General features: G+C 39.1%; 1 protein-coding gene across 20 annotated transcripts in view; it reads left to right on the forward strand.

Annotated features, from left to right (window-relative positions):
- The window catches only part of LpR2 (Lipophorin receptor 2), a 39756-nt gene extending 16515 nt beyond the window's left edge, over positions 1-23241 (forward strand). For 4 of the 20 annotated variants that reach the window (XM_020956199.2, XM_086840552.1, XM_086840551.1 and 1 more), the window contains 8 exons: positions 5133-5252; positions 5884-6003; positions 10218-10444; positions 11521-12918; positions 13023-13221; positions 19477-19613; positions 19678-19824; positions 21786-23241. In XM_020956199.2, coding sequence (XP_020811858.2) covers positions 5133-5252; positions 5884-6003; positions 10218-10444; positions 11521-12918; positions 13023-13221; positions 19477-19613; positions 19678-19824; positions 21786-21827 — 2390 coding nt within the window. In that variant the 3' untranslated portion in view covers positions 21828-23241. Of the gene's footprint in view, positions 1-5132; positions 5253-5883; positions 6004-9542; positions 9666-10217; positions 10445-11520; positions 12919-13022; positions 13222-13514; positions 13626-19476; positions 19614-19677; positions 20932-21785 lie in introns of those variants that run through there. The other 16 variants (XM_086840537.1, XM_086840542.1, XM_086840544.1 and 13 more) reach the window with 7 other exon arrangements.
- The last annotated feature ends 393 nt before the right edge of the window (positions 23242-23634 follow it).

The raw sequence follows: 23634 nt of genomic DNA on the forward strand, positions 1-23634 counted from the left end.
TAAGTGCATTTTTATATGAATTCTTATCACATTTATATTTCATTCAAGTTCAAGGATTAATTAAAAACATAATCTCTCTAAGAGATAATACTGTATTTAATAATGGGCAATCCCCTGATATATACTAAATTATAGCTTTATTTACTGCTTGCTGGAAGAGACCATTATCAATTAGTAAGCTTGACATTTTTCAGTATTTCTATTATCTGGAAATTGTTTACACAAACATCTAAAGGAAATAATTCCCTGGCAAAGTATTTTGATATGAAATAAGAGGGGGGAAAGACCCGGGCACACATTAAACGCTACGAAGCGAAGTTCAATTTACTGTTATTGCCTGTACTAAGTATTCCGAGAGTGGGTGTTATCTTTTATGCATGGGCGTGGCGCATGGGATGTGGGATGTGGGATGTGAATGTGGGGATAAACCCAATTCAAGTTCCACTGAGATGACAAAAAATAATGCCTATCGACAGGGCAAAGCGGAGGAGTCAGTAAATAAATAAATAACTTATAGGCAACTAAACTGAGGATGGCCATTAACAACAGAGATAGAGAGAGACTGAGAGAGAGTGTGGATCCAAGACATCCTGGGGATATATGATATGGCTGCTGGCAGCATTAAGTGCCTTGCCGCGACGCGTTGCGTATACGCCGCGTTACCCATACGCCACGTTATCCATAAGCAACAAGAGACAACGGACACCAGAGAGAGAGTCACCGAAAAAAATACGCCTTTAGACTTTTAAGCAGCCCGTATAGCAAGTGGTGTAGATGGCTATATACACACTCTTCTGCCATATATATGTTATGTTATATATATATCGGTCATGGGCATGTTAGTGTTCGATATCGAGGGCATAAATATTCATGCAGCACATTTGGAAAAGCAGACATCTGATAAGCCCGCCGCCACTCGCCTCCACTTTAGCAAAAGAAAGTGAAAAATCTAAAAAGGGGAAGGAAAAGAACGCTCTTATGGCACATCTATATATGTATGTATGTCTGTGTGTATTTGCCTTCTTGCTGGATTTTGCAAGCTGACTGCAGACCTAAGATAACTCCAGTCACACACACACACCACACACATCCCTGGATTGGTTCCTTTCCATCCTTAGACCTTAGGACCCCGCACTTGTCCTGCCTTTTCCCCGAAAGCCATAAATTATGTATGCCGCACATTTTTAAGCGCAGCAATCCATCGAAGTTGCTCGATCCTTAGTTCGCCAGGAATTCACAGAAATGGGAATTACTTTTCAAATATTTCATGGCACCAGCACCACCGCCTGGCACTCGGCGATTCAATTTGTTGGCCTTGCTTTCCCAAAAAATCGAACAAAAAAACAAGTTTATTTAGCATATAAATTGCTAAACATTTAAAGTGCACTTTAAATCGACTTTCGCGGCCATTTGTTGCATTGGTCGTCCAACCCGATTCAGCAACAGTTGCTATATGGCGACTATATATGGAGATGGCTCTCGACCGGAACATAAAACTTTGCCTCATTAGGGCGCGACTCTCAATCTATGCTCTGCGAATGATTTATGATGCATGGCATTGTCTCGTGTACCCCTGGCCAAAAACAAACCCTTAGCTGCCCCATTTCCCGGCTCCTTTTTTTATTGAAATACTTGAGGCAGAGTACAACTTCAATAAAGTGGAAAAAGGTGCCATAAACAACAAGCGGCGAGCCTTTTTTTACGATACAGCCCGCTGTGTGTGCGGAAGACGATACTTCTCTAAACAAAGGCAAAAAATAAATAAATAAAATGCGGGGGGATGGGGCAGAAAAGGAAAACAATTGTAAACAGTGGAAAAAAAGGAAAATCCCCTTAACTGTGGCACAAATTTTTCATTTATTTATTGAGACGAGACAGGGAGAGACAGCAACCGTAGAGGGGGAGAGGGGGACAGGGTCTTTCCCGATGAGGAGGGTCAAATGGAATGGGCGGCAAAGTGAAATTCACTTTCACATTTTCCTTATTCCTGTTACACTTTTTTTCTCTTCGCTGCCTTCCGCCGTTTAAATGAATCGGACAATTCAATTTATGCTCTGCCAGACAGACAAACTTCATTAGGACATCTTCCCGACATCGTCACAGGACCACTCCCAAAGTCCCCTCTCAGAAATCAATGGAAACCAATATTTCATGTTTGTATCTTTTATATTTTCAATTGTGTTTTTTATTACCCGCCCTAAGCTATGATCGAGAATTAAGAGAATATTTAATAAACGAAATATTAAAGAGGCTTGTAAGACCTTAGTTAATCGGATTTTAGTTTATACCACATATTTAATTTATAATCATTGATGTCTGTTGATGGCTTAAATTCCGATTTAATCTTTACATTAATTCTACAAAAAGTATTTTAGTATTTCCCCCAACAAAGGAAAAGTGAGAAAAGTGGAGATTGGGAGAATGGCAAATATCAGAAAAGTTTTAATGCTCCAAATCGATGAATGACCGCAGAACTTTGCTTCCCTTGGACACTTCCCAAGTACAAGACAACTTTTCCTAGCACTAAGCTAAGGTCGAAGCCGATTCCGAAGCCTGTAAATGAGCTCAGGGAGTGGGGAATTTTCTCTCGGGGAGGGGGCAGGGAGTTAGCTGCATTGTTACCAAAACTTTGTTGAGGTTAGTTCGCCGTGTGTCTGTCTGTCTGTATGAAAAGTTTCCAATGTATTTGCTTTGGCTCAAAGTCAACTGACTTTGTCACTTGTGTGGCCCTCAGCTGGGCTTTCGTTGCATTACCGCTTAATATATATTTGTGGAGATACAGATAGCTAACCAGAAGTAGTAGAAGCAGCAGCACAACCACCAGGTGTGCCATTAATTATCGCCCTTAAAAAGGTGTCCCAAGGTGTCGTCAGATTTGCGACAGGGAAAGCACTTTAAATGAATTGCATAATCTGCAGGGTGTTGTGCTTTCCACCCTCGAACCTGTTCTAACGGGAATTAAGAGCCTGTCTGGCGAGGGGCATGCCCCAACCTGCCCCTTAACTCATACACACACCGAACTCCATGTTGTCGCGACGCGGCAGACTGTAAATAATGAAGTTTGCATCTGCGTGGCAAGTGGCAGAGCAGATGCTAAAAGTGCTCTTAGGCACAGGAACAAAACGAAAAAATCCATGCATATACTAAGATATATATATAAGGTATTTACATACTTACTTACACAAATGGTTGTCCAAATATCAAACAAGGAAATTTATGAGATTTACTCCAGAAAAGAAATGTTATATACAGGCAAAATGGAAATATATTCAAAAGTCCTGTTTAAATACAAGGAAACATATTGTGAACAAGTTTTCAGACAGTTTAAATTTTGAATAATATTTTTACTGAAATCTGTACACAGTTTCCTTTTTTAATAATATATATTTTCTGATATTTATCAACTTGAATGTTCTGTCTCTGTAAAACAAATTGCTTGTGAAGAATGTCCGTAATATTCTGCGTAATTAACTTAATAACTAAGAAATTTATATATTTTGCTTGAAATAAACTGTAATCAAAGGTAACATAGACGTATTAATTTCCGCTAAACTTGGCTGATGATTTTACTCATTAAGCTGAGACCAAACCAAATCAGACTATAAAACAAACCAGACTATTTCCCCCCACACACCACGGGGAATACATCAGTCTAATTCCGAGTCTCAGCCCGTTTTTAATGCTCTCTTTTTTTTGGGACGCTAAATGCTGCTGTCTAGGTAAATACGCTACGGAACGTTTTTGCCATTCCAGCTCGCAGTTTCTATTTCCCATTTCCCATTTCCCGGGACTCCCCTTCGAGCTCAAAACGCAGAACGTGATGCGCATTTTTCGCACTGCGGCGGCTGTGTGGGTCTGTGTGGCATCCCCATGGGTCCCTTGCTTTGGCTTTGGCTTTCGGGATTCCAAGGGGGTTCCCGGTGCTTCGTGGGGCTTCCAGTTGGGGGCTACAGTTTCTGCCATAGTTTTCGACGCCTGGGGAGTGAGATGTACTGCCACAAAAGTTGCGCTTAAGTTTATGGCAAGCGACTCCCGACGAAGAGGAAACTTTACCCCGAGAGAGGGAGTAGAGCCAAGGAGGCTCCTCTTAAAGCCATGTCGAACGAAATGCAGATGTCATTCGGAGGAATTCATTTGAATTAAGCTCCAAGGTGTTGGCACTCTTGTACAAAAGGTGCAACGTTTAAGGAAGTTCCCGCTCTAAAGGGAGAATTGCATCGAGTTCTGAGTGAATACGTAGAAATTGGTGCCATGGGAATTATTTAGAAGCTACAAAAATATTCACAAAGTGAAAATGTTGAAAATTTGTCAAGTATATTTTGTGGAGCTTTTGAAATATGCATAAACATGAGGAGTATCGATATAGTTACCAATTTTAGATGAATATTTAACTAACTATTCAAAATGCTGTCAGAGTGTCTCTCTTATATTTTATTTATTTATTGAAATAACTACATATGTTCATATATTTTGGAAATTCTACCAATTATATTGACATGCATGAATCGATGCTTTCCATTTTCCAGTTTGTTTTTTATTCAACTTTTTTTTTGTAGAAAAACAAACTAAAAATGTAAAGTGCTATTTACCCATTTTATTGCCATTCAATATTGCTACTTTGTGGCTGCCGGTCAATAAATATTTTTGGCCAACAGTGGCTTACAACACTCAACTGTCAATTGCCTAACAAGTCAAACCTAAATTCATCAGGCATTCCTTTTATCTTTTAATTGCATTTCCATCACTCAACAACTTGTTTTCCTTCAAAAGACCAAAAACAACAACACAGAATGGGCGGAAATATTAGAAATATAGCACATACATGTTAAAAATCTTTTTGTTCTGGTGTCTCAAAAATGAAAAACGAGGCAAGTCGTAAAATAAAAAATCAGCATAAAATGTGGCAGAAAACTATTTCCACTAAGGCATAAAACAAAGGGCGAATGCTGCAGCGCAGGAAGCAGCCGCAGGAACATAAAAATCACATTTATTTTTGACACACTTAACCATTCAAGCATTAAAAAAGTTTTGAAAGCTATGCCCCGTCTATATATATATTCATGGGAATATTCTATCGAAGCCATTATCTGCGGCAGTTATGTAAAATTAATTTCCAACATTTGCCTTTGCAGAATCAACTTGCACCACGGAGCAATTCCGCTGTGGCAACGGAAAGTGCATTCCACAGAGATGGGTCTGCGATCGGGAGTCGGACTGTGCCGATGGAAGCGACGAGTTGCCATCCCGCTGCCGTAAGTATTGGAACATTACATTTTGATATGAGCAGTAGATATCGGTTCAAAATGCAATTCAAGATGGTAATTGAAACAGTTGGGCAAAGCACTTGTGATGGAATTAAAAGTAAACCAACCTCAAAGTTGATACGGCTTTAAAGTTTATCAATTTAAAGAGATAAATAAAGTTGAATAAGCTTCAGGAGTTCATTGATTCTGAATATCTTTTAACCTTTTATTTATATCAAACATACTGGACAATTACATCTTAAATTTGCATTACACCGATGTTTACATTAAAGGGTTTTATCCTTGGGATAGCAGAAAAGATCGATAAATCGATACTGTGTCCTTATAAGAAGCTAAATTAGACAATCGGTATTTGCACGCTACGATATAACTTTAATAAATGGATTTTCTGATAGAAAGATAGAAGCTAACTAAATAAATTGAATATGTTGTTTTGACATTTTTCTATAATATTCATATTAAATGTTAAATGCGTTAAATTTCGAAATTTAAAATTTTCCTATATCAAAAATCAGTACATTTTTGGACACATTAGAGTTTTCCTTTTAATATACATCCCTATATAATGCTTAACTTTAAATTATACTTGTACTTGATTTTTATGATATACTATAAACAGGGGATCGTTGCTCCCCCAACATGTTTATGTGTAAAAATGGTGAGCAATGTGTGAACCGGGAGTTCGTCTGCGATGGCGACGAGGACTGTCGTGACAAGTCCGACGAATGGGAATGTGACAGTAAGCAAAAAGAATGAATTATATTTTCTCCTCACATTTGCATACTAACTCGAGGATTTGCCTTCATCACTAAAACGACAAGAAAGCGGAGTCACTTAATCGAAATTTAAATGCATGCTCCCCTCCCATGGAGGAAATCTGACCCTCTGTGACTCTGCTCTGCCATGAAACTTGGGAGATGTGCCCCGGATTTTATGACTTGGGGACTGACCAGGCCATAAATTAACGTCACTCCTTGCGGACAACATCGCGACGTGACCATCGGCGGAACTAATTTGTATTTATGCATTAGGCTTGCTCCAGAGTCCTGGCTCCCTTCCGTCCTTCTCTGGGTGTAGTTTCCGCTTTTTACTTTATTCTGAGAGCATTTTTTGTTCTCGCACAGTAACTTGTTTAGCGGTTTATTGTCTGTGACACATTTCCCCAAACTATATATACATATATATATTCTGATATATATACTGAAGTGAGTGGCAAACGAGGAGAGTAAAAAATGTTTTTATGCTGGAAGGACTTTCAGCGAGATGTAATTGAAAAAATGATGCGATTTTTATGATGTTATCCTTGATGAAAATAAAAAAAAGAACCGGTAATCAAACAGCGAACGCAGCGCCAAATTGAGCCTGTGGTTTATATGGTGGAACTCATGGCCCAGTGCTTGGCTAAGGGGATTACAGGAGGTACAGCCGTGTTCAGAATAATAGTGCTGAAAACTTAAGGTATAAAAGGATTAATACAGAATATGTTCACCATACCTAAATTTCCATCAAAAGCTGTTTATTAATCTACTAAATTTTTCTTTAAATATAATTTCTTCCAATTATGTTCACTATTATTTTGAGCACAGCTGTAAAGCCATAAAGTTACATCCCCGTGTATGTGTGAGTGCGTCCTTTTATGACTTTTATGTGCTTTAAAATTGTCATCAAACCTTGTTGACATTTCTGCTTTCGCCCAGTTACCTCTCTGTGAATCTTAATTTTAACTGAAAGATTCGGAGTAGAAAGCACAGCGAGGTTCATTTCTTTAAAAATCTGTCGATTTTCAGTTATCAGTTTCAGCTACAGACTCCGCCCGTTTGTTTAATTCTATTTAACACTCCACTCCGGACTCTTCATAACTTTGATTACCATTCTGGGGGAGCGGAGTGAAGAAACTTGGTTGAACAATAAACTCGAAAAGGACACAAACTGCAGAGTAAACAAAACGCAACGCAAACTGCCCCACAAAGGCATTAAGCTTCATTGGCTTTCAAGTGGCGGGGATGGTCGTGAGGCGTTGTTGCAGCAGTTATGTAGGACCTTGTCTTGTACCATGGTCTAAAAAGCATTTTAAATAAAATTAAAATCAAATTGCAAGTATATGCGCTCTGGCGTCAGATAACAAGAAAATGCCATTGAATACAATGTGTGTGTGTCTCGGGGTAAGGGAAAGGAGTGCAAGGACCATCGCTGGTCCATTGACTGTGACCCCACAACAGCAAATTGATTCTGTCATGGCTTACAAAAGCCGGAGCTGAAGCTGAAGCCGGAGCTCTGTGTTCCCATGGCCACACGGGAATGAGACGTCGTCGTCGTCGTCGTCCATTCAGCCAAGTAGTTACCTCAAAATGGATAAAAATGGAGAGTACTATATACTTACATATAAGTATGTGTACACACATGTGGGGTGGAAAAGGACCCCGGTGTATGGGCCGCAGCATTGGGAAATTTAATGAAGCCATAAATTATGGCTGCAAAATGATATTGGATAATTGAAAAAATATCTGCTGAACGTAATAATATATTTCCCACACAATATAAAATCGAAAACCTAGTTGAAAGGAGAATCTATTAAAGGTAAAAGATAAACCTATTAAAAAATGTATAGAAATTTAATCTAGTATTTAAAAATAAATTGATTTAAGATACTATAAATACATAAAAGAACATTACAAATGAACATAATAACTATAGAATTCTTCAAACATAAAAGCATTGAAAGCGGAAATATGATTGAATGAAACCAGAAAGTAAAGGAAACAAAATACTTTATCAAAATACAGAGAAATATTCACGAAATGCTCACACTCCAAGAGAATGCTGATATGTACGGAATTCAGAGAATTTTATCATCGAAATTATATAGAAATAATTGGCTTATCAGTTTGAAATACCCAGAAAAGTCTTACTAAGCTTTAAAGGGAAATTCAACTTTACATTTTCAGTACGAATCTATTTAAAATCAAAATTCAAAACTTAACAAAAAGGAGAACAATCGAGGAATCCTTGGAATGCTTTTTACTGGCATCCGCGGACCCGCCATTCTGGGAAATATTCCGGTTAGCGAACGACAAGGAATAAATTCGGGAAACTGGTCACAGTAAATTCCAATTAAAGGCATATCACGCATACGACGCGTTGTACATGCTAAGCAACCGCGCCAAAAATTGCGAATGCCACCGGAGAGCAAAATAATAATAAATTAATTTATTTGCAACGATGTCAGAAATTTCCGGCGTGGGGCATCAAGCGCGCGTGTAAACGGTAAACAAATAGACAAAATAGACGAGGATGCTGTGCGGCGGAAAATGCGGAGCCAAAAGGTAGACAAAACGCCAAAAAGCATATTCAAATACTCGTGCACACACACACATGTGTGTGTGTCTTGGCCATAGGATTTTATTGCTTGCACGCACACAAGGAGCAGAAACAGCGGGATGTATGTACATAATCATATCAGGGAAAATCACACAAAGGACCTCCATTTCACACACACACATTGCAAGAGAAAAGAATGTGAAAGAAAGCACGTTAGGGAGGCCCGAAGAGCTGGCATACTAATACGCATTAAGGGTTAAACACAAGCGTTTTAATGCGAGTGTGCGTGTGTGTGTGGGTGTGTGAGTGTGTGTGTGTGGGTGGGAGTGTTGTCAGCTTTGTTTAATGTCCGCTCCTCGCTGGAATGAAAGTTCCTGCCCCTGTGTATGTGTGTGCGATAATTGCTTTAATGCATACGCATGTGTGCGTTTTAACTTTATGGAGTGTTGGCTGATAATGTCTTAATTACTGCCTAGATAAAATGCCAACTGTTTAGCCCCTCGAATGTCTATGTGCGTGTATGTGTGTGCTGGCATGACAACTATGTTTATTACTTGCAGAGTAGTTCCCGCCCCATGACCCCCTCCTCCCTTTGGCAGCTGCTTATAAACTTAATTACAGGACAACACTCGGTTGCCTACTTTAAGGCGTCGCCCTTTGGTGCTTCAATGTCCTTGGAGATGCGAAATCGCATTAGCTGGGTAGTTAGAGGGTTATTTTTGGTGTACTTATCTTGCGGGGTCATAAAAATATTACTGCGAAGGAGGGACTTTCTGTAAAAAATAGTAGATCTTTCTTACATAAAATAATTTCAGAAATTTAAAACCAACAAATTTAATTTTCAGAGGATGCGTTTAATAATTTATGAACTTTCGGCTTGCCGAAGTTACTCTGCTGTTGCGATTTTCTTTAATTTCAGAATACTTGTGAATCTTGTAAATCCTTTTTGTACATTTTTAGGCAGCCAGACATGTTCACCCGAGCAATTCGCCTGCAAATCGGGCGAGGGTGAGTGCATTCCCCTGGCCTGGATGTGCGATCAGAACAAAGATTGCCGCGATGGAAGCGATGAGGCCCAGTGCAGTAAGCCAAAATTAAATAAATGCTAGCTTTTCTTATTCGGTTTTGTACTTATCCTCCTCTGCTTGGTGTTGGCTGCTATATTCTACTCTATATAATATATGTAATCTTCCTATCCTATATTACTTTCTCTTCCTTTTTTACCCAGCACTTGAGCACACACATATTTCAGTGGAAAATTGTGTAATGCCATGCTTAAACTCGCATGCAATAAAGCACAAATATTTACACACACAATCACGCGGACTCACACACAGTATAAGCTTTAGTTTGCTGTGTTTTATTTTATTTTTTTGTTGTTGTCACTTTCACATGTGTTCCCCTGCCCTGCCCCGCATAGATCCTTTTGTTTGTTTGGCAGGAACCTTTTTTTGCAATGGTGTTGGTTTTGCTCCCAAGTATACTTTACTGGCCTTTTCTGTTGTATTTCCCATACCAAACCATAACAAATGTCATCATACCATAAAGTTCACACACTAATCAGCTAACGAATCCTCTCCGTAAAATCCTTTTTGAGAAATCCAGCTAATCGTTTGACTGACCTCCTTCGTGCAGATAGAACGTGTCGCTCGGACGAGTTCACCTGTGGCAATGGACGGTGCATCCAGAACCGCTTCAGGTGTGACGAGGACGATGACTGCGGCGATGAATCGGATGAGAAGGGCTGCGAAAGTAGGCGTCAGTGTTCCGAGGATTCTTTCACCTGTGCCAGCGGCTATTGCATCCCGAAGCAGTGGCAGTGTGATGGAGATAGGGACTGTATGGATGGAAGCGATGAGATGGTGAGTGCAAGTTCATCTTTCAAATATTATTTACAATTTTGTATCGATAGGAAATGTATCAAATGATTCTATATTTATCCCTTAGTAATTTAAAATTTATTTAAAAATATTCATCATACATATTTTGGTGCCCTGTGAATCCTTGGCTCCCTTACCTTAATACTTGAAATGAAAATTGATATGAGCACATTATCAAACCCTATACACACACTCACACACTCATTCGCTCGCATATAAATATGTATTTATATAGCTAGCTAGGAAGCATAAATTATGCAGGACGCGAGCATTATTCAAAACTGGCAACGACGACGACGACGACGAGGACCATGTCGGCAACTGTTTCCCATAAACATTTATATGTATGACGCATGGCTTTTGTTGTCAGTGGGGGGAGGTAGAGGATGCATGGCACCGGAATAACAATAAAAGTAGAGGAACTATATAGCAAACTATACGAATATACTGCTTAATGTATGCCCTTTATTTGAATTTGTATTTAATAGATAAATGTACAATAACATATGCATATAGTATAAAAGATTTTGTAATTTGTTTTCACCATGAAAAGAAAACCCTTTATTTAGAGAAATTTGACAGAAGGTTTATAGTTTCTATCTGATATATCTATTTTATTAATTCTTACAAATATAATCTTTAGTTTTAATATACAAACATACTTTTATTAGCCACAAATATCTATAATAAACAAAGAGTATAAAGTGTACAACATGCTCTTGAAAGTATGCAGCACAAAAAATGCAGGAAATGGCCAAAGGGAACTATATACTCGTGTGTGCGTGCGTGCCAGTGCATATGTGTGTGTGTATAGGGCTGTGTTTGTGAACCAAGCTTAACTGCCTGAATATTTGGTTGGCACTTAACAAGAAAAGCAAACTGTTGTACCAGCAGTAAACTTAACTTTCTTTATCCTCGCTATGCGCACAGATTTATCTTAGCTGAGAGGATTTATAAATATAAGAGATATGTGGAAAAGTTCATCATATTTTGTAGAAATAAATAAGGTTCAACTCATATAAGATATATATCGATTCTCTTTACTATCTCTACCTTAGGAAAACTGCACTCGTGCATCGCTAAACTTATGCCAGGCCAACGAATTCCAGTGCAGGGATCACATCACCTGCCTCCACAGGACCTGGGTGTGCGATGGCGAGGCCGACTGTCCCGACGGCGAAGACGAGTCTCAGGAGCACTGTGCGAGCATGACCTGCCGGCCAGATCAGTTCCAGTGCGACGATCGCAGCTGCATTGCCGGGCATTTGACCTGCAACGGGGACCGTGACTGCCCCGATGGCAGCGATGAGAAGAAGTGCAACCTCAGTGCCCCGCCAAGGACATGCAATGCCACCAGCGAGTTCGATTGCGGTGGCGGTCAGTGCATTCCCAATTCCAAGGTCTGTGACCGCCGGAAGGATTGTCCCAACGGTGAGGATGAGCCCGCCGGCAAGTGTGGCATCAATGAGTGTGCCACGAAAAATGGCGGATGCATGCATCAGTGCATAAACCTGGCGGTGGGTTATCGATGCGAATGCCAGGAAGGCTATAAGCTGGCAGCGGATAAGCGCAGCTGTGTGGACATCGATGAGTGCGAGACACATGGCATCTGCTCACAGGTGTGCGTCAATGAGATCGGAGCCTTCAAGTGCGAGTGCGAGACGGGGTACATGCGAGTCCTGAAGAACCATACCCGCTGCAAGGCCAGCGAGGGTCATGCCTCTCTCCTGTTGGCCCGACGTCATGACATCCGGAAAATAGCCCTCGAACGCCCTGAAATGACTTCCATTGTGAATAGTACAAAGGCAGCCACAGCTTTGGATTTCGTTTTCCGCACTGGGATGATCTTCTGGAGTGACATTGCCACACAGAGCATCTACAAGGCACCTATAGACGAGGGTAGCGAAAAGACTGTGGTACTGAAGCAATCTTCAGTTACCTCGGATGGTCTGGCAGTGGATTGGATCTATAACCATGTCTACTATACAGACACCCACAAGTGCACCATCGAACTGACCAATTTCGAGGGCAACATGGGCAAGGTCCTTATTAAGGATGCCCTGGACATTCCACGTTCCATTGCCCTGGATCCCATTGACGGCTGGATGTACTGGTCCGATTGGGGTGCCTCGCCGCGTATTGAGAGGGCGGGCATGGATGGCTCCCACCGTACTGCCATTATTAGTTATGATGTGAAATGGCCCAATGGCATCACCTTGGATCTGGTAAAGAAGCGCCTCTACTGGGTGGATGGCAAGCTGAACACCATTTCGTCTTCAAACTACGATGGCTCTGAGCGTCGCCAGGTGCTGTACTCCGGCGAATACCTGCGACATCCCTTCTCCATTACCACCTTCGAGGATTACGTCTACTGGACCGACTGGGACAAACAGGCGGTCTTCAAGGCGAACAAGTTCACGGGACAGGATATAGAGGCTGTCACAGCGGGCCATATGGTAAGGATAATATGTTTATGATAATATTACATTGCTATACATGTCGTATGAGTAATGTCTACTAGCAGACAAGTCTCACTAATTGCTTTTCGATTTTCCTGCAGCTTGAACATCCCATGGTGGTGCACGTTTACCATCCGTACCGTCAGCCCGATGGCGTTAACCACTGTCAGTCGGTCAATGGTCATTGCTCCCATCTCTGCCTGCCGGCGCCCAGGATTAACGAGCGGAGTCCGCGCATATCCTGTGCCTGTCCCACGGGCCTGAAGCTGATGCCCGACGGCCTCATGTGTGTCGAGGATCGTAAGTAGTTTTACCTCTTTTTCGTTCTGCTTTTTTTTTTTGTTGGAATTTAACGCGGGGATTTCGTAATTGCATTTGATGCGCCACACCGAGCGATTGTCCTCGCTCGCCTCGATGGCTTCTGTGTCCTGCGGTTAGTTGGACAGGCCAGGTTGGACCTGGACAAGGCAGAACGTTTTCCTGATGCGGTTGCGGCCTATTAAGTGGCCCGCACGGCAGTGCAAATTTCATTGAATCGAATGTTTCCGCCATTTCCGATTTCATTATATCTATGAAATTAACTTTTGTTGTAGTGCGAGTCCCGAGTGCGAAGTATAACAGCACAGCGGTGCCCAGGACGACAGACAGGTCGTTCACCTCAACCACCACAAGTCTACCTCAAGATGCGCACAGTGAAGCGCCGGGTATGCGACAAGTCTTTTTTATATACAGAAAAATGAATGGTGGTGGTCCTTGTATGGTTAAGGTTTCGGTGAGCTAGGGAAATGTGAGGCTGGGAATTTCAAAATATTTCGTACTATATTATTATTATTAAAGATCTGTACTTGTTAATCAAGTTCTTAAAAGAGTCACAAGTATTTATCACTGTTTAAAATCACATTTTATGATTTAAATATTTGTAATGAGGGATATTTATCCCACTAAGTATTGGTACATATGAAATTCCTCACCTTTTTCCTACTTTCAAACCTGGTGTTGGCTCCAGTTTAAGTTTTTTTGCCTTTATACCCTTGCAGAAGTTAAAAGCTTAAAAAGCAGTGAAGGAGTCATTTCCGACCCTATAAACATATTCTTGATCAGCATTAAAAACTGAGTGGATCTAGTTATGTCCGACACAAAACAAAATTTTTCGAAAATTTCCGAAAATTTTAAAATTTTATAAGGGGTTACATCATTAAAATTTGCAAAAACTGACAAAAAATCTAATTTTTTAAATTTTAAATCCGAGTATGCAGATTTATAAGCCCTAAAAAAACTAGCACAGAAACGCTTTCCGAATTGAGATTCATGCATTTTTGGCTTAGTTATGATAATTGAAAAATGTTGATTTAAGCAAAAAATTAGCATATACAAATATTGATTTAAAAACTAATTTTTCAAATTTCTGTAAGAGATAATTGATAATTATTGAAAGAAAAGCCTTTGAAATTTATATAAATTCATTTTTGGCTTAGTTAACATCGATTGTAAGGGTATAGAGAACTTCGGCATCCCGAAGTTAGCTTCCTTTCTCGTTTTCATTCAATATTATGTCCACCTTCCGTCGTTGTGAACATCGTTTTCACCTGCTCATCTTGTTGTTTTTTGAATTTGTTGTTGCCACAATTTCTCGAGCAAGATGCACACATACAGCCATAGTCATCATCATAAATCAACATCAATGATATCGACGTAATCACTCAAAATGTACACTGACACACACGCAGATGCAAAGTTTACAAAATTGCGAACGAGCTGAGCGTAAAACATAAATATCGGGTCTCGTGCACACACTCACAAATACGATGTAAAAACCGCAAGAGAGAGGAGTCATTGGTGACATGTTTAATGGCAGCTCCGCCATCCCAGGGATTCCCCTGGACTCCTCCTTATGTTCAGCTTAAACGGAGCTCCATAACCGCAGCCGGGCAAATTTTGTGCTTGCAATTTGCGAACTGCTCTGACAGAGTGACATGGATGCGAGGATGCGAATGAGGATGACGATGACGATGGGGATGGGGATGGGGATGGAGATGGGAATGGGAATGGGACTGGGGATGAGGATGGGAATTCGGTTGGAAGCGGGAATGATGAACGGCTGACAACCGCAAAGGCAGGGCGTAGACGAGAGGGGCAGTCAGAAGTTCAACCATCAGACATATCAGCGACAGACTGTAGGAGAGTCGTCAACAAATCGCCATGAAATTAAATTGTACATAAGCACCAACACCAACAACATCTAGAGTAACATCAACAGGACACCAATGCTACACCAACACAAGGGTGACATGGAGCATGGCAAATAGTTTAACCAGAAATTCGTCATCGCCATCCTCCAGCAAATTGGCACTGTCAACACCTCGAATTGTCGACATTCGGTCTGTCGGCTTTGGAGCAAAATAAATTACCCCCATCTAGCCGTGGTGTGGTTTATACCAACAAAGAAACAAAAAATATGCAACAGAACCACTCCACCCATTTTCCCCAATTTTCATCCATTTTCCAATGTCTGTGTATGTGTGTGTGTCTGTGTCCATTTTGATACCGTATCGTTGTTGCTATTGATTTAAATTAGAACCCTCTGTGTGCGCCTGTACGCCTCTTCTAAATGCTGTATCATTATTTTTAATAAACACAAATTTAGCCGCCTCTCGGCCGACAGACAGACGCACTTTGATCAATCGGAATGCCAAATTGAACGGTCCTCCATTATTGCAAACGAGAATGAAAATGAAAAGCAGCAAAAGATATTTTGCGTTGGCAACCGAATTTGAGCTGGCTTCTTTTCCGAGAATAAATAAAGCTAATAAAGGGTATTTGGTCTGGTTCCTTGGGCTTCAGGAAGATGCTAACATGTTTTTTAACAAGAAATGAATTAGGTCTTTAATGGCAGAGCGTTTGTTTTTTCAGCATGTATATTTGTTTTGCTAAAAAATGTCAAAAGAGGTCTTGAAATATAAAAAACTATTCGTAATTTGAAACCTTGAGGGATTTGTATGAATTTTAGCAAAGTAATAATGCTTTAAATGTGTTTATTCAATTATAATTTTATTACAACAAATAAAGTCTTTGTTTAGTGATTCCCAAGCCAAATTAGTAAAGCAATTAACAAAGCATTTGAGTGGCTTTACAATTGCGATATAAAAACCCACAACTCTATGAGATTTCATTCTAAAATCTCTACAATTATTTCTCCTAATCCTCTCACATTTGCTCGGTCGGCTTATGAGTAAGCGTTTTAATACGTTGTCATGTCCACGATGGCACTGAAATCAAGTTTCCTGCGAAAGCTTACTAAGAAGCCCGCACAATTGTGCCTAATTACGTCAGTTTAAAGAAGTCATAGTGGCGGAATCGAGGGCTTGAAGGTCGCTGCGAATGGGGTGTATTTTGCGTGGGAAAAGCTAATCAGCTCAGGATTTACGGACGGACTTGAACTGCAACACATTTGTGGCAGAATAATGATGGCAACGACGAGGACTTAAGCCCTGGCAAAGGAGAACGAGAAAAGAAAAGTTTGCAGAAGCTGGGCCAAGTAAATAACTATAAACTAGTTAAGGACTATTTCAATTAGATGGCCAAGCCCTGCCAATGATGATGACGACGACGACGGCGATGGCGGCCAGCATAACTGCAATTTCAATTAGCGGTTTGTGCTACTTTTTCCATGACCATCTTTGGCCACTTCAAATTGCTTAATTAAGCGCAGGCAAAGTTTCGCAAATACCCCTGAGAGGGGCAGGGACACACTCGCCAAAGCACGGGTGAGCGGGAGAATGGCACTTGGACAGATCCAGACTCAGAGCCAGACCTCAGTAACCATAAACTTTGAGCCGTCGAAGTAACGACTGCGTTTTTAATAGCCAACCACATAAAATGAAGCTCAGGGCGGCAACGGCGGTGGAGGCTGTGGAAAATGCGGGAAAATTGGCAGCAAATACAGGCGGAAAACTGGGCGAACAGCTGCTGCTGTTCTGACTCCTTGCAGCATTTTATGACTTTCATTTGCCTGCAGTTCGGTCAGTCTGCCGAGGCAATTGTTATTGTCCGCCTCTAACTTTACTGCATATTGCCTTCGATGTGAAGACAGCGCCGGGCCGAGGAGGTCAGCAGGAAGGCCACAGACATGGCAGCAAAGCCGCCATTTTGTTTATTTGCATGCCACACCATTTTTGACTTGCTTTCTCTCCTTTTCTCTTGTTTTTTTTTTCAAAAACTTTTAAACTTTTCTTTTTTTGTGCGGTTTATCTAATCTGTTTACATCCCCTCTTCACGCTCTCTGTCCGTACGAAATAAACCCAAAACAGGTGACGGAACATATTTTATGCGTTTTTATTTCGTTACGGGAAGGAAAATTGTGGCACGGCAGCCATTTTGTCGTACTTTTTATGGCACTTCCGTTGGCCGGGAATCGAGGAGAGGCGGAGCTGAGAGCACCTGTTATGCGTTATCCCGAGTTGGGAGTTTCCAAATAAATATGAAAACACATGTGCTGGATTATCCAAATGGGCGATGAGGCATAACTCTCCTGTATGTGTGTGCGTGAGTGAAGCACGGAAATTGCATTTTGTATAGATTAGGAGGGCGCAATAATATATGACATTTATAGGCAAACATAAAACTTGCCAGAATAGCAGAGAGATACAGATGGAAATGTTGCGAAGCAGTTTGCTTTAAAAATGAATTAGACTTTCCCAAAGGGAACCATTAGCAAAATATATGTTGTGTATTTTATAAAAATGCATTGGCGCTTGCATGCACATGCTACCAAGACTCTTCTCATTTCGGATTAACCAACTTTAGTTATAAAAAATTAAACATCCTAGAATATATATAGGAAGCGTTACTACTTCTCCTAAAATCGGAGTCTCAGTATTTTTATATCCATTCAGGGCATTAAAATTGTAGTCAAAAGCTTGTAATTATGTGAAGGAGTCTTTTCCGACCCTATAAATCATATATATTCTTGATCAGAATCAATAGGGGAATCTATCTTGCCATTTAAGAAAGAAAAAAAAATTTCCAAATTTTTCAAAAAAATTGAAAATTTTATAAGGGGTTACAATTTAAAAACCCAGTATGTAGATTTGTTAAGCCTGTAAAAACTAGCTCAGAGACGATTTGAGAATTTAAATTAATGCAATTTTGGCTTAGTTATGAGGTTTTTAAAATTTGATTTTTTTTTTAATTTTCATATAAAAATATCAATAAATATCGATTCACTGTAGAGAAACATTTATAAATTAGATTTCCGATGACAAACTTGTTAGGAATTTTATGCATTTGAGAGTCCTAATTTCTCTAAAAAATATTAATAATGTAAAACACCTCTGGAGATTTATAAAGTAATTCAAAAATCATTTTCTTCTTTGTACAATTTTAAACAAAAATACTTAACTTTTACTCAGGTGAAAGGATGCTCATAATGTTCTTCTTGCCCCACCCAAATCCAAAGGCAATAAAATAATTATTAAGCTGCCAAGAGAAAAAAAGTTAAAAAAAATATAAAAGAACAGCATCTGGCTTATCCTGGCGTATTATCTTCCCTCTAAAGAGAGCAAAAAATCATAAACAAGCACACACCCACTCGTGGGATAAATCGGGCAATTAATATGCCACAGCAACGTGCAACTTTTCAGCGACTTGTCCTGCCATTTGACTGTCTGTTAATGCCGCTTAAATAAATTTGCAGCATCTTAACGCGGCTTCGAGGAATCGATGCCGACCAGCTGTTGCCAGCTATCAACTTTTAATGATAATTCCCTGCCACATGCTCTCGTCTAAGACCAAAGCCACACCTCTCACTCCCCGCATCCTTCTGGACACTCGTAGAGCAAAAATTAATAACAACAATAAAAGAGGAGGGGGGAAAATTCGGTGGAAGTGGGAAAAACTTGAGGGGGCGCGTTAAATGCGCGCCTTCATATCCTTTGCCAGGCGAACGCGCTTCTCCTCTTAACTTTGTGCGTCTTTTTTTCTGCTGTTGAACAAATTCTAAACGGAAAAATATGAAAACGAATTATGATGACAGCGGAAAAATCCTACAACTTCCTGCCACCACAACAGCAAAGGGCACCGCCAAATAAAAAGCGCACCGAGTCACTGACAGCAAAGCCAAGGGAAACCCAAAAGCGGAAACATTCGCCACGGGATGTAGTCATCGTTGGGGAGTCCCCTCTTCCTTATTCTTTTTTTCTGTCTTTTGCCAGTCGAAAGACAACAATTTAATTATATTTTGTCATAGGAATTATGAAATTAAAGGACTTGGGGGCTGGGAGATGGAACTCGGAATTTTTGAGGAAGTTTGGTTTCATAATTGATTGGAAATTTCAATATCATATAATATATTTTTGTAACATTTAAGGGAATCATTTCTTTGGAAAAGGGTTCTTACTTCTGTCTTATAAACTAAAATAATACTAAATGGTTTCCGGGACTTACTAATTTGATCATTTATCAAAAACACATTCTTCTTTGTATTTGTTTAATTGTTATGAATTTTGATGAATTTTTACTAAATACTTGAATATTTTTATATTTTGTTTTTCTTAATAGTTGAAGGAAAAGCTGGTAGCAATGACACCCACACAACCAATAAAACCGATGGCTCTGCCCAGAACCCAGAGGAGGACTATGGCGTAATAGCCATGATTGTGATAGCATCTCTATCGTTAGCCGCTCTAGTAATTTGTGTAAGTATTCATTATATTTATTGCTTAAGGTAATTTCTAAACTTATATATTTATATTTCTGCAGATACTCGTGTTGACGTACAGACGGTGCACGCGGGCGGTCAATTCGATGAACTTTGAGAATCCGGTCTATCACAAGACCACGGAGGATCACTTCAGTCTGCAGAAGAACGGGACGCCGCAGATGTATGCCACTGCCATGGAGGAGGAGGTAAGCGGGTCAGCCCCTCCGATGGCTACGAATCCGAATGATTTTAGCTACGTGAGGTTCTAGGCGAATAGGTGCTAAGTTAATGTTGTATATAGATGGCCAAGTGTATGCGTATCATAGCTGTATCCTAGGCTAAGTTAAGTTGATCCAAATAGCTGATAGATCAGATTTAAGCGAGTCCTGGAAATTGTTGTGAAAGAGTCTCGCATCCCTCGAGACTTGCGACTCTTCTATATACATAGATATTTAATCGAAATTCGTTTATCCAACTATTTTATTTAAATTTTAAATGCCGCGAGCGAAACGTAATGAAACCACGGCGCCAATTTAGTCATTAAAACCGGTAAGTTGTGGTCGCAGAACAAATACTAAAACATTATTATTATTAGCATATTATATTACAACGGTGTGTCGTCGGCACCTCCTGTGTACAATTTAATTATTATTTTATTGCTTTATGATTTAATTTAGCATTGAGTTAAGCGTCCAGTGTGTGTGCTCTTTGAGTTCACTATCGACAGCTGCCCGTGGGTATCGCTAATTGCAGAGCTGCGAATGCAATCAAAACATGCATATCAATTGGCCAATTAACTAAAAGGCTAATTAAATGGCGTCAGTGAAGCGTCAAAATGTCGCTCGGTCCGCCCCACTAAACCATAAAGCGTCTCAGAGAATGCCGGAATATATGGCATTTTAGTAAAACATTTCAATTAAATTACGTTTTACCTTTCTACCCTGCCTCTGCGGCAGCTGCTTCGTTGTCAGTTTAAATTAATGCGTTCGGTTTATTAATAAACAAACGCAAAAAATAAGACAACCATTGCATAATAATAATAATAATAATTATGCGAAATTAAACAAAGTGGCATTAAGAGAGATTTTCTGTTTCGGTTGCCACAGAGCAACCAATATACAACAACATCATTTGCATATAAGCAAGCGAACTCGTTGCGCCCAAAATCCATGCCGCAGGCTTAGCGGTTGGCCGTTTTCATTACGGTTTATAATTAAATATCCTCGTTTAGGAAATTGCTAACCAAATCTCTTTTTTATTGGTATTTTGCGGCCTATTCTCTTCTTTTTTTTCATTATTTAACATACCAAAAATTACCATTTCCTCTGAACTATTGTTGTTGGATTAGGTTTAATGTAATTGCAATACTCTATAAATATTTTTATTGAAGTTGATATTTGTTTGCTTTCTAAGTACGTTATATTTATTCTTTTTACAAAATTAAGTTTATTATTTTTGTTGGTTTTAGTTGTATATAATTGCTGGTCTTAATATCTCTTTTTTTTATAACTTATCACTGTAATTTTTAACTTTTATATTAATTTATCATAAGTTTTTCTCGTATACCCTTGTTGTGCAATTTAAATTCAGTCAACAGCTTAAAACCCAGTGAATGAATCATTTCCGACCCTATAAACCATATATATTCTTGATCAGCATGAAAAACTGAATCGATCTAGCCATGTCCGGCTCAAAACAAAATTTTTCAAAAATTTTCGAAAATTTGAAAATTTTATAAGGGGTTACATCATTAAAATTTGAAAAAATTGACAAAAAATTTAACTTCTTAAATTTTAAAATTCTGTATGCAGATTTGTTTGCCCTATAAAAACTAGCACAGAACAGCTTTCCGAATTGAAATTAATCCATTTTTGTCTTAGTTATGACATTTGAAAAACGTTGACTTAACCAAAAAATTGGCATATAAAAATAACTATTTTATATACCGGAAATTCACAAATTTTCAGTTTCCTTGCTGGTATAAGAAGGCCAAGAAGCCAAAGCTAATATTCTAATAAACTGCAAGAGTATACACACTTCGGCTTCTCGAAGTTAGCTTCCCTTTATGTTATTTTATTTTTTTATTTATTTATTTACTTAATTGAATTATCTGAATGACCTCAACTAACCCAAAATTATATATTTTATTTTGTTATCCCTACTGTAGCATAATAAACCCCTCGTTGAGCCGGGCACCGAGTGTGTTTAAGGTCCTGCCAAAGAACCTCCCAAATGCATATCCAATACACACTTTTGCCGGGTTGACGCTGAAGAACAACTACTGAGCATCTCCTACTAGTAATTCCTTTAGACCAAGGCACCAAAAACTAAGAAAAAACAACAAGAAAAACTCAACTAAAAATGAAAGTCTAAGCAACAAATACTTTCATTTAGCAGTAAGAAATGAAGAAAGAAAAGACATGAACGAAAACAGCATAGGGGAAAAGTGAAGAAAATACTCAACAAATTCAATTTGTTGCCTAGTTTAAAATTTAATTTAAATGTAACAATACTAAACACACACACACACACATTATATATGAACACTTACACGAATACGCATACACACACACAGTCACTTGTCCATAAACTAATAACAACGCAAAACTTTTCTAGGCGCAGCGTTTTAACATCAACTAGCGTCGCACACCAGTCACATACCTCGCCCATACTCACGCCCACACCACCCACAGACACACACACACTCGCACACGCACACACACACACACACTGAAGCCCAGAAGAACTCAGAGCAGGAACAAAGGAGCCAGGACATAGAGGACACAAGAAGTGCAACTTTTCTTTCACGTCCATGAAATCAATTGTAAAAAGTTAAGACATTTCGTTGAAGTTTTGGTACCGAAAGAAACATTTTGTGAAATCAAAGGAAAAATGGAATGGATAAGAGATATTAGCTAAACGGAAACTGTTTATAAGCCTAACTATTAACTATTATTGTGACTAGTAATAAAGCTCGGTTTGTTATGGAACAAATAATACAAGCAGTTATCAAATTGAACGGAATGATTAAAGTAACATTTTTAGCACCAAGTTGGTTTAATTTTTAGTCAAATATTTGAAGAATAACATCTCTGTAAATACGTAGAAAATAAAACTGAAATAAAAAAGGAAAACAAAACTCAAATGTTTAGAACAAATTTACAAAGCCAACAAAACATAATAACATTTTTAGAGTATTTGAAAATGTATCTAATTAACAAATATTTTGCTCCGTTTTTTTCGTTCTTGGGTATTCGAAATCAACAATTTGCTGTGATCAGTTTAAAAGCATTAAATCATTTAATTTGTAGTAACTCTAATATTCTTCTCATTTATTTAGTGTATAAACAAGCTTTCAAATATTTTTATTTATTTACAAGGAAAACAAAAAACAAAAAGAAACATAATGTATTGTGTATTGGCTAAACAATTTGGTTCCTGTGAAATGTATTTTAATTTAGGTACGCCTAAAAGCTTAAAAGAAAAACAAAATATTAGCTAATATTTGGTATGTGTGAAATGTTTATTAATAAAGAATTATAATATTAAAGCAATTAATAATGAATATTGTAAATTAAAGTTCACTCAAAGAAAAATAAAATGGAATTGTAAAACATGGAAAATTACGTCTCAAGAGTTTTTCTTTTTTGTGGCCAAGAAATCTGGATTTTGTGACAGGGGCTTTTTATGCAGCATCTCAATTAATTTTCATAAATCAATTTCAGGTTATCAATCAATTGAATCATCTCAAATATCACTGCAATGATAATCTATTCACACACCCGATCCCAACCAAGGCAACACCGAGAAGCTAATCGGGTTTACACATTGTGTCTGATTGCCTGAACTTAATAGCCTCAACGCCAGCACAATTTTGACTTTTGTTGGCTGGCCTACACACACATCACACACACACAGAGAGAGAAAGAGAGAGAGGGATGTGGATAGACACGCAGCCATGAATTATTAAATGCTAATGGACAACTACGCCAATTATTTCACATGAGAGGGCATCA

The sequence above is a fragment of the Drosophila serrata genome, unplaced genomic scaffold (genome assembly GCF_035046125.1).
Source record: "Drosophila serrata isolate PLE 108 unplaced genomic scaffold, ASM3504612v1 contig_382, whole genome shotgun sequence".
In the NCBI taxonomy this organism is placed as follows: domain Eukaryota; kingdom Metazoa; phylum Arthropoda; class Insecta; order Diptera; family Drosophilidae; genus Drosophila; species Drosophila serrata.